This window comes from Hyla sarda, chromosome 1 (genome assembly GCF_029499605.1).
Source record: "Hyla sarda isolate aHylSar1 chromosome 1, aHylSar1.hap1, whole genome shotgun sequence".
NCBI classification, from domain to species: Eukaryota; Metazoa; Chordata; class Amphibia; order Anura; family Hylidae; genus Hyla; species Hyla sarda.
In genome coordinates this window covers 298,831,380-298,851,548 of record NC_079189.1, presented here as the reverse complement: position 1 = coordinate 298,851,548, position 20,169 = coordinate 298,831,380, and the positions used below count along the sequence as shown (strand labels likewise).

The following is a 20,169-nucleotide window of genomic DNA, read 5'->3' as shown; positions in this document are numbered from 1 at the left end:
GATAAGCCCTGACGTAGTAATGGATTCTGTCTCTAAGGCAGCTTTCACTACTAAGCCTGAAAAGTTGATTAAAAAAATAAAAAAATAAACAACATGTTTAAAAAACTTTTATTCCAGAAAAACACTCCCTCCGGAGCCCTCATTGACTATATTATTAACATAAAAAAAATAAAAAAAACACCAGTTTCATCGTAGTACACAGGATACATGGATCTGAAATGAGATAGAAAAAAAAACAAGGAAAATAGGTTAGTACATTTATTGTAACCCACCCGCACATTTCCCGCCTGCACCTCACCTCATCACTACAACTCTCAGCATGCCCTTACAGTAAGGACATAATGGGAGTTATAGTCATGCAGCGTGGGCAGGTGACAAGCTTGTCAGCCGCCTGCCCATCAAACACACTCCCCCCGTGCCGCAGAACTACATTTCCCAGCATGTCCTTACAGTAAGAACATGCTGGGAAGAGTAGTAGGGTTGCGGGGGCAGGAAATATGCGGGCGGGAGACAAGCTTGTCACCCTCCTGTACATCTCCTACCCGCTCGTCCCACCGTACCATTGAAAATGAAAGTTAAAAAAGTTGCACACAAAAAGTCTCACCTACGACTTTTTGCACGACTTTTTGGAAATGCTGTCATTGGCAAGTTTGTAAGCCAGATCTGACCTTGCTGAGGATGGAATTCCATTAGTTTTTTTCCCCAGCATTTTTTTCACTGAAAAAAACGCCAGAAAAAATGCCAGTGCAATTTCCTGCCACCAATTCTACTTTGTAATGACTTGTACCCAAAAATCTACGACAAAACGGAAAAAAAATCATTGTGCGACAAAATTGAAGAAAAAACACAATTTTGTAACTTTTGGGGGCTTCCGTTTCTACGCAGTACATTTTTTTGTTACACCTGCTCTTTATTCTGTAGGTCCATACGATTAAAATGATACCCTACTTGTATAGGTTTGATTTTGTTGTACTTTTGGAAAAAATCATAACCACATGTAGGAAAATTTATACTTTTAAAATTGTCATCTTCTGACCCCTATAACTTCTTTATTCCGCGTATTGGGCAGTATGAGGGCTCATTTTTTGCGCCGATATCTGAAGTTTTTAGCAGTACCATTTTTGTATTGATCAGACTTTTTGATCGCTTTTTATTCATTTTTCCATGATATAAAAAGTGACCAAAAATGCACTATTTTAAATGGATTTTTTTGCGCGTACGCTATTGACCGTGCGGTATAATTAACGATATATTTTATCATTCGGACATTTCCGTAAGCGGCAATACCACATATGTTTTTTTTTATTTACACAGTTTTTTTTATGGGAAAAGGGGGGTGATTCAAACTTTTATTAGGGAAGGGGTTAAATAATCTTTATTCCCTTTTTTTTCACTTTTTTTTTTGCAATGTTATAGCTCCCATAGGGAGCAATAACACTGCACACACTGATCTTTTACACTGATCAATGGTTTCTCATAGGAAATCATTGATCAATGACTCTGCCGCTAGAGGAAAATATGAATGAGTGATGTTCTATTCACATCACTGGCCGGAGTATAGTGAAGAGATGCGGAGCGCAGGAGAAAGCCGCTCCGCATCTCTGCAATAGGAGATAGGACGATCACAGCGCATGTCAGGAATGATACCTGCTGTGATCTGTCCTTAACTGCAGGTACTACTACTCCCATCATGGAGCACGCTCTGCTCCATGTTGGGAGCTGTAGTACCTGCAGCTAAGGAAAGATCACAGCTGATGTCACTCCTGACACCCGCTGTGATCCTCCTGTACAATGCATTGATGCGGCTGGCCGCTCTTCTATGGTCCCCTGCACTGACATATATATACCTATTCATATTTCCCACATAGTTGTGATTGGCTGGAACCAACTGGCCAATCACAGCTCTCTGCGGGAAATATGAATAGGTGAATATATGCAGCAGTGCAGGGGACCATAGAAGAGCGGCCAGCCGCAACTATAAATTATACAGGAGGATCGCAATGGAACCCTGAGAGATCTGTCAATTAGTACAGGAACTACTATTCCCATCATGGAACAGTGTGTGTTCCATGATGGGAGTAGTTGTAGCACCTAAAAAATAAAGAAAAAAAAGTGTAAAAAAAACACACACAACATTTTTATTATTTTCTGCTATATTTTTAGTGCCCTGCCTGCCCACATAAATTGATCCCTGTTTAAAAATTTATAAAAAATTTGTTATAAAAAAGATTAGTTTTGTTAAATACAATTTTTTCCATCACTACTGTATCTTTTTTATTATTTTTTTATCGAAGTCCAAAAGAGAATAAAAGCCGCCTGAAAAAATGTAAAAGTTAAAACCCACATAGCGTTTTTCTTGGCGTTTTTTTACTCCCATAGACTTCTATGGGAGAAAAAGGCCACGATTTCAGGGGGAAAACGCCATAGGCTCAACATGCTGCAATTTAGCAAAACCACATGGAGCTGAAAAATGCCAAAAAAGAGTGAAAAAATGCCAGAAGGATAAAAAAAAAAAAAAAACGCCAAACTGAAAAACGCCAAGTGGAAAAATAATTTTGCGATTTCTCATTGATTTACAGCTAACATCTGGCCACAGCGTTTTTTGGCGGAAAAAACGCCATGCGGCAGAATTGGTGTTTTTATTGGCGTTTAAAGAAAAAAAACAAGTGGACTTTTTAAAGGGGGTTTGCGACATTTATTTGCTTACGTGCGACTTTCGCAATGATAAATCCTGGACCACTGCAAAGTAAAAACTGAAAATTGCTTAGGTAGGGCAGAGGTATTATTTGCTTACCCACAAAAGTCGCACAAAAAATTGCTTAAGTGCACGTGGAACTTTTTGTGCGACTTTTATAAGCAAAAAAGCTGCTTTAATCCCTTGATAAATCTCCCGCTGAATATTACCTGGAAATTTTCTATAGACACTGGTATTCAGTTTTCTGGCAGTATTAAAGGGGGACTCCGCCCATAGACATCTTATCCCCTATCCAAATGACACCACGCTGCCTCGTGACATCATAGACATGAATAGAGGTAGTGGCATGACGTCACGTCTCCTGCCGCGGGAACCCAGCCTTCTAAACATATTGTTTAAAATGCCGGGGGCTGCACGGAGATCGCGGGGATCCCAGTGGCGGGATCCCTGAGATCAGACATCTTTTGGATAGGGGATAAGATGTCTAGGGGCGGAATACCCCTTTAAGTTTCCTGGTTTCTAGACTCCTAGCAGCAATACTTGTAGCTTAGATAACTAAAATTCACCTAGCAACTAGCCTAGGCCTTGTGCGCTATGCACAGTGGACTACCCAATGTGTGCTAGGTTTGTCATCTGTTGTTAACTTACAGTGGGAAATGGTTATCATGGATAGGAGATACCAGATAATGTAACAGTTTCTCACACACTTACTAGCTGGCTGAGTCAAGAAGCTGGAATTCTCTTCTCTTCTCGTAACATTTACGAATTCCAGGATCACTCCATAATTTCTTGATGGCTAAAGCTTGGTGCCTTTCTAGTTGCTGTATACTATATACATCCATGCCGCTGATCATTTTTCCATTCACCTAAAAGGAAGACATGGTAAGCATTTTAATAACCTTAAAGGGTTATTCCCACTTCAATAATCAGTTGTCAATTTGAAGGGTATGTAAAGTGATGTAACTGGCACCAGGAAGAAGGCCGGACCTGTTAAATGAGACTGCTGCTTAGCCTATCACGGGCTAAGGCGGGACATCGCGGAGGCCGGCAATAAGCTGACCTGCAGTGTGATGAGAGGCCGATATGGGCGGCACCAGGGGAGCAGTGGAAGATAAGTTATAGTTCATTATTTAAATTGTGTCTTTGAGGATAAATAATAATATTGTCTGAAATACGCCTTTAAATTGTACCTGTCAAAATAAAAAAAATTTGAGATGTCCTAGCTTGATGTCAAAAATTTTTATCGGACGGGGTCTGCCATAAACCTACATTATCAAAATGTCTTGGTCACATAACACAGAGTCAAGAGAAATTGTTCTTAGTACGCACCTATCTTGGCTTGTTCTAGTGGTCGGTCAGGGTCTGAACATCCAGATCCCAACTATCACTATGACGTATCAAAATGTTTTCGTAATGACAGTGCCAATTTAAAATAAGGTATTTAGATTGTAGAGTTTGATGGGGGTCCGTCCTGTTGGGAAGAGCAAGGACAAGCTTGCGCCGTTTATCACCATAACCAAATCCAAATTATTATGCAAATTCTATTTAAGTGTCACAATGATTAAATATTTTGTTTTTCAGTTTAACTTATGCATGACATTGTGTCTCAGGGCTCGTTCGATCACTTAAAACAATCTCCGACACCTGAGATAATTAGATTGCCAGGTGAGCCCAATTTAAGGAAAAATGACTAAAGGTGGGTGTTCCACATTATTATGTAGAGCACCATTTTCAAGCAATATGGGCAAGAAAAAGGATCTCTCTGCTGCCGAAAAGAGTGAAATAGTTCAATGCCTTGGACGAGGTATGAAAACATTAGATATTTCACAAAAACTTAAGTGTGATCATCGCACTATTAAGAGATTTGAGGCTGATTCAGAGCACAGACTGATTCCTGCAGATGAAGGCACATTGAGAAGGATTTCTGCCAGATCCATGCATCGGATCAAGAGAGCAGTTGCTAAAATACCATTACATAGCAGAAAACAGATATTTGAAGCTTCTGGTGCCCCTGGAGTCCCACGGACCTCAAGGTGTATAGTCCTCCAGAGTCTTGTAACTGTGCATAAACCTTCTATTCGGCCACCACTAACCAATGCTCACAAGCATAAACGGCTACATTGGGCAGAAAAATACATGAAGACTAATTTTCAAACAGTCCTGCTCACTGATGAGTGCCATGCAACCCTGGATGGTCCAGATGGATAAAGTAGTGGATGGTTGGTGGACGAACATTTTGTTCCAACAAGGCTGAGACATCAGCAAGGCAGTGGGGGAGTCATGTTTTGGGCCGGAATCATGGTAAGAGAGCTGGTTGGCCCCTTTAGGGTCCCTGAAAATCTAAAGATGACCTCTGCAAAGTATTTGGAGTTTCTGACAGACCACTTTCTTCCCTGGTACAGAAGGAAGAACTATGCTTTCCGTAATAAAATCATCTTCATGCATGACAATGCACCATCTTATGCTGCAAAGAATACCTCTGGATCAATGGCTGCTATGTGGATAAAAGGATAGAAAGTCATGGTGTGGCCTCCATCCTCCATCCTCCCCTGACCTCAGTCCCATTGAGAACCTTTGGAGCATACTCAAGCAAAAGATCTATGAGGGTGGGAAGCAGTTTACATCCAAACAGCAGCTCTGGGAGGCTATTCTGACATCTTCCAAACAAATTCAAGCAGAAACTGTCCGAAAACGTATCAATGGATGCAAGACTTGTGAAGCTGCTATTCAAATAAGGGGTCCTATGTTAAAATGTAACGTAACCTGTTAAAATGTTTAAAAAGTTAAAATGTTGTTAAAAGTTTGATTGAAATAGCTTTTGATTTCAGTAAATATGCTGCAAACACAACAAATGACAATTTTCAGTTCTTTACAACCTATAAAGTGTTTTGAAATTTACTGTGCGTAATAATTTGGAACAGTGCATTGTAAGTTTTTTATGTTTAAAAAAAAAAATACTGTTCTCATTAGGAGGTTTGTTCCATAAAACTTGAATTGTACTCTTAATAGTTTATAACATGGAATTATGCTGAATGTTATTTACATCAATTATTAAAGGTAAATGAGAAAAATATCATTTGCATAATAATTTGGAACAGGGTGTAGTGTTGAACTGGGGTATTGGACATAGCAGTTTCATTGTAAACGGTGCTGTTGAATAGGAGCAGCTGAATCAGTTTTTTCTGACACCAACTCAGAAATGTATGAATGCATACTGCAAACTTGCCCTGCTATTTCCCTTGGGATATTATAAAAATATATTTAGCAAACTATCAATTAGGAGAATTACCCATAGTTATGCATATTCCAAAGACTGTTTTAGGATATGCTGAAATATGGCAGGTTTCAATCTGAGATTGAAAATCAGTTCTATACATGTATGTGGTTCGGTTCTATTGAATGCCCGTTGTGCGCTTGAGCCTAATTTGCATATTAACAAAAAGGTTATATGTTGGTGCTGAAAAGGACTATAGAGCTAAAAAATATGTCTGGAATTTTGATAGAATTTTCTAGAGACACTGGTATTAAAGGAGTACTTCCCCCCTAGACATCTTATCCCCTATCCCAAGGATAGGGGATAAAATGTCTGATCTCAGGGGTTCCGCCACTGGGTTCCTTGCGATCTCCGTGCAGCTCCCGGCATTTTAAACAATATGTTTAGAAGGCTGGGTTCCCGCGGCAGGAGACATGACGTCATGCTACTGCCCCTCTATTCATGTCTATGATGTCACGAGGGGGCGTGGCGTCACATCTCCCGCCACTGGAATACGGGATTAGATGTCTGATTGCGGGGGTCCCGCCGCTAGGGACCCCTGTGATCTCTCGTGCAGCACCCTCCGAGGATCGCTCTGTGGCTGATGACGGGCGATGCAGTGAACGGAGTATCGTGACGTCACAGCTCCACCCCCTCTTGACGTCACACCCAGAGTGCTGCACGAGAGATCCTTTGCATAGGGGATAAGATGTCTAGGGGCGGAGTACCACTTTAAGTTTTCTGGCAGTCTTAAAGGGGTATTCCGCCCCTAGAAATCTTATCCCCTATATAAAGTGTGGTGGCTCAGTACAGGATTTGTACCCCTGTACCCTTGCTGTCCTGTCTAGCGGACTCTAATGCAGTGTCCCCTGAGTCCTCCCTTAAGCTGTGTGTTATAAAAGGTTAATAAGTGTTTTGTATTATCCAATGTAATGTATATATGATGTTATGTACCTTTAAATGTTGTTAATAAGTGTTGTAACCAAGGAAGGTACCCGTGATCAGGTGACTTATAGGGTGACTTACAGGACCCCTCCAGAGCCTCCACCATATAAACCCTGGGAGGAGCTAGCTAGTGAATCTTATCTGAGATACAGTAAAGTCAAGACCGGGAGAGACTGTCTGGTGTCCTGAGGAGACCCAAGGCCTACCACGCAGCCACGCTTCTACCAATCCAGTTCCCCACAGGTGAAAGTCAAAACCTGGTAAGCTACAAGGGGTGAACTCTAGTCAGTCCTAGTCAAGTCAGTCAAGATCTGTCTGTATAAAGTCAGCGTGGGCCTGCAGCAAATTGTCCAAGTCCACTAAAAGGCCCAGCGAGCCCTAAAGTCTCTGAAGTCACTGGTCACCTCCTTGGGCCTAACTGAGCTGTAAAGACTATTCCATCTGTCTGCCTCAGTAAAGCTGCCATTGATCCGTAACTTGGCGTCGTAGTCATTATTTGCTCCGTGCCTAGCCCAGGATACAGCGGCCATACCTTCGGGTAGTGTAGAGCTAAAACCACACCCTGGCATCATGAACACAAGGGGTTAATGCCATTTGCCCCTAGTGTAAGAACATCTGCCCTCATCACACCAGTGCCCGAAAAGTTGCAGCGGCCACGCACAGATGTTTCAGGAGTTGGCGGACCAGCTGTAGAGGATCTCCTTTGGTGGCCGAAGATGCCTGCCTAAAAGTCCCGCTGCCTGATGACGACAGACAGTGGCCTGCAACTCTGGCGGGCGGAACGCCTGCATCATCCAGAGGAGTGTCGCCGGTGAGGCTGTCCCCACACCACCGGACCTGGGGATCCTGGGCAGAAATCCATACAGAGGAATCGGAATTGAGTACCCCGGCTGAGGCCGCTTTCTCTACCCCTCCATCTACCCCCATCCCAGAGCCTGCCCCCACAGGTCCAGAAGCCTACAGCATGCCCCCAGTCCCCACCATTACCCCGGTGGCTATTTGGCAATGAGACAAAACTCATCCAGTATCTGAGAGAGTACCTTTTGCCCTTGCCAGGAAAGCCCCATCCCCCAGTTCTGACAGCCCAGTCCGAGAGTGCTAAACAGAAGGCCCAAATGGCTGCATTAGTGGAGAAGATGAGGGCACAAAGGAGAAAGTATGGGCCAAAACCAATGCCATATGAAGTGTGCCAAGCGCAACAACAGGACATGAAGACCCTTGAGGCCCTGTACATTAGGATGCTGGATTACCCCTGAGAGGGAGAGCCACCCCTAGAGAGGCACAGAGCCACAGTCATAAAGTTTGATAGAGTGCGGGGGTTTGGCACCCTCATGGACTGTTGTCACAGTGGAATCATCCTAGCAAATAGAAGAGTAGTCAAGAGAGACTATCTCCCACCACATTTGCATTCTCTGGAGGGCGTGGAGATAGTGGAATATACTCCGGTCAACAGCGTGAGAGGAGTGTGGGCAGCAGCAGTGACCCGTCCAAAAACCCCACAAATCTCCCCTTCGCCTACTTCCCATCGGACGACTGGAATGCGGACCTCTTTGGGTTGCTGTTCCCTAGAGCCAAGGACACCAGTCGAGAAGAAGAAACATTCCTGCCCGAGGCGTCTGTCATGGCACCAAAGTACCTACTCCTGTCGCTGAGGAGGTTTGGCCAGATCACCAAGCACCAGCTATAGTGCCTCAGCCTACTCCTGCTGAGGAGGAGGTTTGTCCGGCCCAACAGGCACCGAAACCTTGTCCCCCAGAGGCGCAAGCTGTTGGTGTGCAAATGGTAGTCACTGTCCTACCATAACCTACCACAACCGAGTCCACGTTGTACCAAGTGAATTGGAACACTCATGTCAGTCCTTTGGAGGGGGCATAGTCCTGTGGTCCCCGTTACATGTCCCAGCCTAGGAGGCAGCCTGACAGAGGAGGCTGTGATGGGAAATTTCCAGGCTGACATTCCTGTGCCATCATTTTGTTTTCCACTATTTAGTCGAGAGACTGACTTTGTTTTTGTGGGAGTGCCACTGTTGTTTTCTAGGTTATGCAACGTTCAAGAAAAGTGCCAGGTGGTATAACCAAGAACTCTCGTAACCACTTTGCGTAAGTTTGTGTGCCCGGCCTTTAGCCCTGATTCTTTACTATAGACTCCTCTGTACCAGAACTGTGGAGCAGTACTCCAGAACTATTTATAAAGTAATATATTGTTTATTCTTTTGCACAAGTGAATGCAATTATCATTATTGTTGTAAAACTGTATTATCTGGGGGTCACCATGTAATAGTGTATATAAAGTGTTTATACAAAATGTCCCAATGTCCTCTCTACCCATGGCAATTGTATAGGAGGTATCCTGACTCTGTTAGCAGAAGCGTATCTACTTCCCTAACGGCCATGGAAATGTACATTAAGGTATAGAGAGTAAAGTATCTATGTATCTTGTCTAATTTCATGTACAGATATGTACAGTCAGTAATGTACATAGTACATCTTGTGTGCATAACATAGTCAAATGTCACATGTTTAGTCAGGACTGTAGCCAAAAAGTCAGGATAGTCAGTCCACAATAGTCTTCAAATGTCTCATCAAATGTTTAATGTCTATTATTTTCCTGTGCACTGTGCAGAAGGTTCTCTTGTGGCCAGAGAGTTCTCCTGAAGGCGTAAGTAGCACATAAAGTGACAGAGCTAATTTATATATAGGTAGCATTTTCGTGTTGTCAGAAAAATGTATAACTGCTAGTCCTAATGTTATGGGGAGAAGTAGCTAATGCCGAAGGGCCCAATTAGCACAGGCATCAGGGTAGAGAGGCTCAGGCAGCCCGATCCGAACCAGATATTCACCAAAAAGCAGTTGCAAGACCAGATAATCTCAAATATATTTTCATCTCCATGTATCCCAGTTTTCAAAACCCCAAAGATGGAGTTTGTAACTAGTGTTGCTCACAAATATTCGCAATTCGAATATTATTCGCGAATATCGCATATTCGCGAATTCGCGAATTTCGCGAATATAGCGCTATATATTCGTAATTACGAATATTCGTTTATTTATTTATTTTATTTTATTTTATTTTCACAGTACACATCACAGTGATCATCCCTCTCTGCTTCCAGCTTGTGTGGTGTAAAGAAGGCTGTAATACTACTGTGTGAGACTGGCGTGCGAAAATTCGCATATGCTAATTTTCGCACATGCGCATTTTCGCGTACGCTAATTTTGTATATGCTAATATTCACATATGTTAATTTTCGCATACGCGAATATTCGCATATGCGAAAATAAAACGAGAATATAACGAATATGCGAATATTCGCGAATATATGACGAATATTCGTCCATATATTCGCGAATATTCGCGAATTCGAATATGGCCTATGCCGCTCAACACTATTTGTAACGATGCTGATTGTAATGCCACATGGACTCTTTCCCAGTTCATCTCCCCTGTGAAAGACATTGGTACAATGCCCCAGGAACTGTTTTGTTGTTTCATGACCTCAGTGGCCACCTTATATTCATCTGCCCTCCAGGAGTGGGTGCGGAGGATGGTTGTTGTTAAGAGGGGGAGTTTGTGATTGCCCAGTACAGGAGTTGCACCCCTGTACCCTTGCTGTCCTGTCTGGTGGACTCTATTGCAGTGTCCCCTGATTCCTCCCTTAAGCTGTGTGTTATAAAAGGTTAATAAGTTCCCTGTATTATCAAATGTAATGTATATACACTGCTTTCACACTTCTGTGAAATCACACTGTCCACTCAGGAAGCAACACTGATTGTTGTACAAATGGAACAAACAGGTGGAAATTATAGACAATTAGCAAGACACATTCAAAAAAGGAGTGGTTCTGCAGGTGGTGACCACAGACCACTTCTCAGTTTCTATGCTTCCTGACTGAGGTTTTGGTCACTTTTGAAAGCTGGCAGTGCTTTCACTCTAGTGGTAGCATGAAACGGAGTCTACAACACACACAAGGGGCTAAGGTAGTGCAGCTCAATCAGGATGGCACATCAATGCGAACTATGGCAAGAAGGTTTGCTGTGTCTGTCAGTGTAGTGTCTGGAGCATGGAGGCGCTTCCAGGAGACAGGCCAGTACATCAGGAGATGTGGAGGAGGGCAACAACCCAGCAGCAGGACCGCTACCTCTGCCTTTGTGCAAGGAGGAGCAGGAGGACCACTACCAGAGCCCGGCAAAATTACCTCCAGCAGGCCACAAATGTGCATATGTCCACTCAAACGGTCAGAAACAGACTCCATGTGGGTGGTATGAGGGCCTAACATCCACAGGTGTGGGTTGTGCTTACAGCTCAACACTGTGCAGAACACCAAGATTGACAAATTCGCCACTGGCGCCCTGTGCTCTTCACAGATGAGAGCAAGTTCACACTGAGCACATGTGACAGACGTGACAGAGTCTGGAGACGCCATGGAGAACATTCTGCTACCTGCAACATCCTCCAGTATGACCAGTTTGGTGGTGGGTTAGTAATGGTGTGGGGTGGCATTTCTTTGGGGGGCCACACAGCCCTCCATGTGCTTGCCAGAGGTAGCCTGACTGCCATTAGGTACCAAGATGAGATCCTCAGACCCCTTGTGAGACCATATGCTGGTGCGGTTGGCCCTGGGTTCCTCCTAATGCAAGACAATGCCAGACCACATGTGGCTGGAGTGTGCCAGCAGTACCTGCAAGAGGAAGGCAATGATGCTATGGACTGGCCCGCCCATTCCCCAGACCTGAATCCGAGCACATCTGGGACATCATGTCTCTCTCCATCCACCAACGCCACGTTGCACCACAGACTGTGCAGGAGTTGGCGGATGCTTTAGTCCAGGACTGGGAGGACACCATCCGCCACCTCATCAGGAGCATGCCCAGGCATTGTATGGAGGTCATACAGGCACATGGAGGTCACACACACTACTTAGTCTCATTTTGACTTGTTTTAAGGACATAACATCAAAGTTGGATCAACCTGTAGTGTGGTTTTCCACTTTGAGTTTGAGTGTGACTCCATATCCAGACCTCCATGGGTTGATAAATTAGATTTCCATTGATAATTTTTGTATGATTTTGTTGTCAGCACATTCAACTATGCAAAGACATCAGTATTTCATACGATTAATTCATTCATTCAGATCTAGGATGTGTAATCTTAGTGTTCCTTTATTTTTTGAGCAGTGTATGATGTTCTGTACCTTTAAATGTTGTTACTAAGTGTTGGAACCAAGGAAGGTACCAGTGATCAGGTGACTTATAGGGTGACCTATAGGACCCCTCCAGAGTCTCCCCCATATAAACCCTGGGAGGAGCTAGCTAGTGAGTCTTATCTGGAAAACAGTAAAGTCAAGACCTGGAGAGAGTGTCTGGTGTCCTGAGGAGACCCAAGACCTACCACGCAGCCACACTTCTACCAATCCAGTCAAAACCTGGTAAGTTGCACAAGGGGTGAAGTCTAGTCATTCCTTATCAAGTCAGTCAAGATCAGTCTGTATAAAGTCAGCATTGGCCTGCAGGAAATTGTCCAAGTCCACTACAAGTCCAAGCGAGCCCTAAAGTCTCTGAAGTCACTGGTCACCTCCTTGGGCCTAACTGAGCTGTAAAGATTATTCCATCTTTCTGCCTCAGTAAAGCTGCCATTGTTCCGTAACTTGGCGTCGTAGTTATTATTTGCCCCATGCCTAGCCCAGGATCCAACGGCCATATCTTCGGGTGGTGTAGAGGTAAAACCACACCCTGGCATCATGAACACAAGGGGTTCATGCCATCTTCCCCTATGGTAATAACATCTGCCCTCATCACACCCTCACCCCATAAAGGATAGGGGATAAGATGTCTGATCGTGGGGTCCCGCCGCTGGGACCCCCCATGATCTCCGTGCAGCACCCAGTATTCCTGCTACGGTAGAAATGGCATGTATTTTGTTATTGTATTATTTTTAACTTATTGTAACAAAATTAGTATGCTTAAAATGCCACTATTCTGCCCCCTATAACATTTTCATTTTTCCGTATACTGGGATGTAGGACAGTTAATTTTTTGTGCCGTGATCTGTAGTTTTTCTCTGTACCACTTTTGTGGTATATGTGACTTTTTGAGCACTTTTTATTTAATTTTTCTGGGATGTGATGTTACCAAAAAGCAGAAATATTGGACTTAGTTTTTTCTTATTTTTTATGTTTATGCCGTTCACTGTACGGGATCATTAACCTGTTGGGGACGAAGGGCGTATTCATACGCCCTTGCGTACTGGTACTTAAGGACGAAGGGCGTATCCGTACGCCCGTGGGAATTTCGGGTCCCCGCCGCGCGCCGGGCAGGGACCGTACCAGGGTGACTGCTGATATCTATCAGCAGGCACCCTGTGCAAATGCCCCATGTCGGCGATCGGCGCAAATCGGAAGTGAATTCACACTTGCGATTTGCGCCGATTCCGGGTCATTACGGGTCTATGGTGACCCGGAATATAAGGGGGATCGCGGTTGTCTAAGACACCCACTATCTCCCTGAAGCGATAGGAGTGAGGTAGCAGGGGTGCAAACAGCTGTCTCGGCATGCTGGGAGTTGTAGTTGCGTACCTCCAGCTGTTGCATAACTACATCTCCCAGCATGCTCTTCTGTGATCAGTACATGCTGGGAATTGTAGTTTTGCAACAGCTGGAAGCACACTGGTTGGAAAATACTGAGTTAGGTAACAGAACCTAAGTGAAGGTTTTCCAACCAGTGTGCCTCCAGCTGTTGCAAAACTACAACTCCCAGCATGCACGGTCTGTCAGTACATGCTGGGAGTTGTCGTTTTGCAACAGCTGGAGGCACACTGGTTGAAAAATACTGAGTTAGGTAACAGAACCTAAGTGAATGTTTTCCAACCAGTGTGCCTCCAGCTGTTGCAAAACTTCAACTCCAAGCATGCACGGTCTGTGAGTACATGCTGGGAGTTGTAGTTTTGCAACAGCTGGAGACACACTGGTTGGAAAATACTGAGTTAGGTAACAGAACCTAACTGAAGGTTTTCCAACCAGTGTGCCTCCAGCTGTTGCAAAACGACAACTCCCAGCATGTACTCACAGACCGTGCATGCTGGGAGTTGTAGTTTTGCAACAGCTGGAGGCACACTGGTTGGAAAATATTGAGTTAGGTAACAGAACCTAACTGAAGGTTTTCCAACCAGCGTGCCTCCAGCTGTTGCAAAACTACAACTCCCAGCATGCACAGTCTGTCAGTACATGCTGGGAGTTGTAGTTCTGAAACAGCTGGAGGTTTGCCCCCCCCCCCCCATGTGAATGTACAGGGTACATTCACATAGGCGGGTTTACAGTAAGTTTCCTGCTTCAAGTATGAGCTGCGGCAAATTTTTCTCCGCAGCGCAAATTCCTAGTGGGAAACTCACCGTAACACGCCAGTGCGAATGTACCCTTAAAGCACTACACTACACTAACACCTAATAAAGAGTAAAACACTACATATACACCCCCTTACACTGTCCCCCCCCCCCCCCCCCCCCAATAAAAATGAAAAATCTATTGTACGGCAGTGTTTCCAAAACGGAGCCTCCAGCTATTGCAAAACAACAACTCCCAGCATTTCCAGACAGCCACTGACTGTCCAGGCATGCTGGGAATTTAGCAACAGCTGGAGGCACCCTGTTTGGTAATCACTGGCGTAGAATACCCCTATGTCCACCCCTATGCAATCCCTAATTTAGTCCTCAAATGCGCATGGCGCTCTCTCACTTCGGAGCCCTGTCGTATTTCAAGAAAGCAGTGTAGGGCCACATATGGGGTATTTCCGTACTCGGGATAAATTGCGTTACAAATTTTATTTTATTTTTTCTCCTTTTACCCCTTATGAAAATGAAAAGTTGGGGTCTACACCAGCCTGTTAGTGTAAAAAAAAATGTTTTACACTAACACGCTGGTGTTGCCCTTTACTTTTTATTTTCACAAGAGGTAAAAGGAAAAAAAGACCCCCAAAATTTGTAACACAATTTCTCCTGAGTACGGAAATACCCCATATGTGGGCGCAAAATGTTCTGCGGGTGCACAACAAGGCTCAGGAGTGAGAGCGCACCATGTACATTTGAGGCCTAAATTGGTGATTTGCACAGGGGTGGATGATTTTACAGCGGTTCTGACATAAACCAAAAAAAATAAATACCCACATGTGACCCCATTTTGGAAACTATACCCCTCACGGAATGTAACAAGGGGTACAGTGAGCATTTATGCCCCACAGGTGTCGGTAAAAATTTTTTATGTTTGCACAGCCCACTGTTCCAAAGATCTGTCAAACGCCAGTAGGGTGTAAATGCTCACTGTACCCCTTATTAAATTCCGTGAGGGGTGTAGTTTCCAAAATGGGGTCACATGTGGGGGGGTCCACTGTTCTGGCACCACGGGGGGCTTTGTAAATCCCATTCCAAACAAATTATCTCTCTAAAAGCTAAATGGCGCTCCTTCTCTTCTGAGCATTGTAGTGCGCTCGCAGTGCACTTGACGTCCAAACATGGGGTATTCCCATACTCAGAAGAAATGGGGTTACACATTTTGGGGGCATTTTCTCCTATTACCCCTTGTAAAAAAGTGAAATTTTTTTTTTCATTTACACATCCGACTTTAACAAAAAGTTGTCAAACACCTGTGGGGTGTTAAGGCTCACCGTACCCCTTGTTACGTTCCTTGAGGGGTGTAGTTTCCATAAAAGTGTGCGATGTGGGGGGGGGATTTGCTGTCCTGGCACCATAGGGGCTTCCTAAATGGGACATGCCCCCCAAAAAACATTTCAGAAAAACTCACTCTCCATAATCCCATTGTTGCTCCTTCCCTTCTGAGCCCTCTACTGTGCCCGCCAAACCCTTGACATACACATATGAGGTATTTTCTTATTTTGATAGGATTTTTTTCCTTTTACCCCTTGTAAAAATTCAAAAACTGGGTCTACTAGAACATGCGAGTGTAAAAAATAAAGATTTTACATTTTCTCCTTCACTTTGCTGCTATTCCTGTGAAACACCTAAAGAGTAAACACACTTACTGAATGTCATTTTGAATACTTTGAGGGGTGCAGTTTTTATAATGGGGTCATTTATGGGGTATTTCTAACCAGAAGACCCTTCAAATCCACTTCAAACCTGAACTGGTCCCTGAAAAATTCAGATTTTGAAAATTTTGCAAAAAATTGGAAGTTTGCTGCTGCTGATGTTTTCCAAAAGTAAAAACATGTCAACTTTATGATGCAAACATAAAGTGGACATATTGTATTTGTGAATCAATATATAATTTATTTGGAATATCCATTTTCCTTACAAGTAGAGAGCTTCAAAGTTAGAAAAATGCAAAATGTTCAAATTTTTCATCAAATTTTTTAATTTTTCACCAAGAAATGATGCAAATATTGACGAAAATTTACCACTAACATAAAGTAGAATATGTCACGAAAAAACAATCTCGGAATCAAATTTATAAGTAAAAGCATCCCAGCGTTATTAATGCTTAAAGTGACAGTGGTCAGATTTGCAAAAAATGCTCCCGTCCTTAGGGTCATAATGGGCTCTGTCCCCAAGGGGTTAACATTATATTTTAATGGTTTGGACATTTACTCACGTGGCCATACCCTATATGTCTATTTAAATTATTAGAAAAAAAAACTTTTTCCATATTTTATTACAACTTGGTGGTCCGATCAGTCACCCGCAACAATGATAATGCCATAGATGCCGTGATTGGTATTGATAGCGGCATCTGAGGGGTTAATGATAGCAGCCGGGACCTGCGCTGAATGGTTTGAGCAAAGTTCTTGTGCTCACTTCATGTATTGGATGTAAATGTACATCCTAGTGCGTAAAGTACCAGCGCATCAGGACATAAAGGGGTACTCCGCCACCAAACATCTTATCCCCTATCCAAAGGATAGGGGATAAGATGTCAGATCACTTGGGTCCCGCTGCTGAGGACCCCCGGGATCGCCGCTGCGGCACCACGCTATCATTACTGCACAGAGCGAGTTCGCTCTGTGCGTAATGGTGGGCGGTACAGGGGACGGAGCAGCGTGATGTCATGGCTCCGTAAAAAAGAAGGAAGTGGCTGAAAAACCCTTCACTTCTTTCTCCCCCATTTCAGCGTGCAATTCCGCAGAAATTTTGCGCAAAAATTCTTTTTCCGGCAAGTACATTTTTCCGCCTGAATTCCTCTTCATTTGCTCAGCGTGAACGCAACCTAAAAGTGCACAACCTTTCACAACAATCCATCAAAGTGTTCTAAATCACCCAATAATATGCCTTCAAAATTATTTCCTCAGGTCGGCCCAAGGAACCCCAATCCAGTTCTGCATATGATAAACTAGTCAATTGTCACACCATGGCATCTAATGCCAACATTTATTTAAAGGGATTATCTAGTTAGGACTACCTCTTCTAAATTTGCAGGCCTCTAAAATATAACCGACTGATCAAGGTCCTTTCAGTAATGCTGGAAAAAAAATGAGTATTCATTATTTTTAGAGCAATCATGAGCCCTGTTAGAAATTGCTTACAGAGGGTGTCTGATCAGATCAGTTGCTGATGGGTGGGGTGCCAACATTCAGCTTTTCCTACTAATCAGCTGTTCAGTGCTGGCACTATATAGTGAACTGGCCTGGAAGCAGTTGGCTTTGTCCACTGTGTAGTGGTGCCATGCAGCTGTAGCTTAAAGGGGTTATCCAGAAAAAAACTTTTTTATATATATCAACTGGCTCCAGAAAGTTAAACACATTTGTAAATTAAGGATTTTTTGTCCAGACCTCCAGGAGAATAGATGCTATAATTAATGATATTTAATTAAAATTATAGCATCTATTCTCCTGGAGGTCTGGACAAAAAAATCCTTCTTTTTTCTACATTTGTATATTGCAGCTTGGGTATAGCTGCTTGTCCATTTGACCTCGGAGAATATTTAATTGTGAGCTGCACATAACCTTCCTTTTTCTTTTAGATTTGTAAATTACTTCTATTAAAAAATCTTAATCCTTTCAGTACTTTTGAGCTTCTGAAGTTAAGGTTGTTCTTTTCTGTCTCAGTGCTCTCTGATGACGCCTGTCTCGGGAACCGCCCAGTTTAGAAGCAAATCTCCATAGCAATCCTCTTCTAAACTGGGCGGTTCCCGAGACACGTGTCATCATAGAGCACTTAGACAGAAAAGAACAACCTTAACTTCAGAAGCTCATAAGTACTGAAAGGATTAAGATTTTTTTAATAGAAGTAATTTACAAATCTGTTTAACTTTCTGGAGCCAGTTGATATATAAAAACAGGTTTTTTCCTGGATAACCCCTTTAACTCCTGTTCAGGTGAACTGTTACTGAGCTGCAGTAACCAGGCCTGGCTACTATGCAGAGAACGGAGCCAACTGTTTCCAGCCCCACTGACTGTGTAGTGCAGGCACTGAACAGCTGATCAGCCCTTTAGGGTGTATTCACAGGAACAGTGTCCTGTGCATATTTGATGCACAGGATTTGAAGCAGTGTTGAGTCATTTAGTTTGCATTGAAATCTGCAGCATAAAATCTGCAGCTTCAAATCCTATGCATCAAATATGCACAGGATACTCTGCATGTGAATGCACCCTAACAAAGGTACAGTAAGTTCAGTAGATAACCAGGATCTTTGAAGATGGAGGGTTGTGATTTAATTGCAGTGCATGTTTTTTTTCCCTTTGGTTTACTTATGTTTAAAAGTTATGCTATGAAGTGCGAAAAGTTAAAATGCAGAGTATGTACTTTCCATGTGTGTCACAATATGACATAACAGGTTTCCACTTGGTTAAAATACCTGACATACCACATATGAGTCACCAGAGAACAATGAACACCGGGCTTTATAATAGCTTGTCATAGATATAGCTTGTCATAGTTAAGAAAAACAAACATATACATTAGTCAGATTGCTTTTAAATAATAGTATTTAACTTCTGTAAGACGCTGTTACCTTATTTTCTTCCCAGACATAAGGTACTCTGAGGGTCTCCATAGCTCCCACCAGGGACTGCGCACAGGTTACAATATTCTGATGTATAAGCTTTGCGTAAATTTTACGATCTTGCTCTGAGAAACCAGATCCATGGATGATTCTCATCTGCTTAATAAATGTACTCTTTCCACTCTCTCCCGTTCCTGTAAGGGTAGACACACATGTTAAATATGTTCTTTTCATGAGTTTTTTCATTTTTCCTATTGGAAAGCAAAACTGCCACCTGGGTTCCATTTGGGTTACAATGTAATCAGTATAAACACTGGAATCTGAACAAAAACATAATGGTTCCCATTAATATTATGAGTGCAACTGAAAATGACTCCATGTTACCTATGATGGCTCGGTTAAAGGGGTTATCCACCATAAGATGTTAGTATGTACCTGCCAGACAGTAATGGACATGCTTAGGAAGGATCTGCGCTCATCCTGGGGCTAAATGTAACCAGATTACCATAAAGTTGATCTTTTTTTTGAACTGGGTATTTCCTGTTGAAGTTTGTTCTCTTAAATTACAAATCCCATTATTCCTTGTTTGTAAGAGTGAGGTCACTTTTCTCCCTCCCACACATCAGCCAGATCCAGTATCTGGCAGGGGGGCCTATGGGACCCCTAGCTAAGGGACTTAATCACATTTGCAACCATTGTGACCCCTGTTGCTATGCATCTCTGTCACTAGTTTATGCCCCCTTAAATAGGGCAAAATGAAACTGGTGGCAGATTCCATTTAACGTCTCTGAAAAACAAGCTTTTTTTTCTAGAATGATCGGATGGCAGAGATATCATTAATGCTGTCACCTTTTATGACACCCAAATAATAGTGTTGGGTTTATTACACTTGTGTGAATAGTGAGATGGTGTAATGTTTTGCAATCTGATAATATGTTGTCACAAGGACGTTGTGCAATAGCTTCCTGGTTATCTCTGAAAACCAGGAAAAAGGCTGCCTTACCATTCACACAGTGACTTTCTATATCCACATAAAATTCTCGACTTACCCCGCCTGTACTACTCTGGTAGCCCAGTACAGCATTTCCAGCTGCTACACAGTAGAGTACTCAGGAGGCAATGGAAGGCTTGCAACTATTACGTACCCGATAGTATTGAGAAACGTGCATTGTGTATTTTCTGTAGTTCACTGCCATTCTCCGCATACACTAAGGTTTAAAGAGGGTTCACTTTATTACATTGCATTCCTTTCATGTATAGCTGAATGGTCGATTTGGTTACATGTTTTTTCCTTGCTGCAGAAGAGTCCCAAGTCCCAAGAGTTGGTCCTAAATC

At 43.1% G+C, this 20,169-nt stretch overlaps 1 protein-coding gene across 3 annotated transcripts in view; it reads right to left on the bottom strand.

Moving 5' to 3' along the window:
- The window catches only part of LOC130268873 (guanine nucleotide-binding protein subunit alpha-11-like), an 82,821-nt gene that overhangs the window by 36,879 nt on the left and 25,773 nt on the right, over positions 1-20,169 (bottom strand). For all 3 annotated transcript variants that reach the window (XM_056518061.1, XM_056518062.1, XM_056518063.1), the window contains exons 2-3: positions 18,844-19,028; positions 3,407-3,561 (exon numbers count right to left, since the gene is read on the bottom strand). In XM_056518061.1, coding sequence (XP_056374036.1) covers positions 3,407-3,561; positions 18,844-19,028 — 340 coding nt within the window. The remainder of the gene's footprint in view (positions 1-3,406; positions 3,562-18,843; positions 19,029-20,169) is intronic.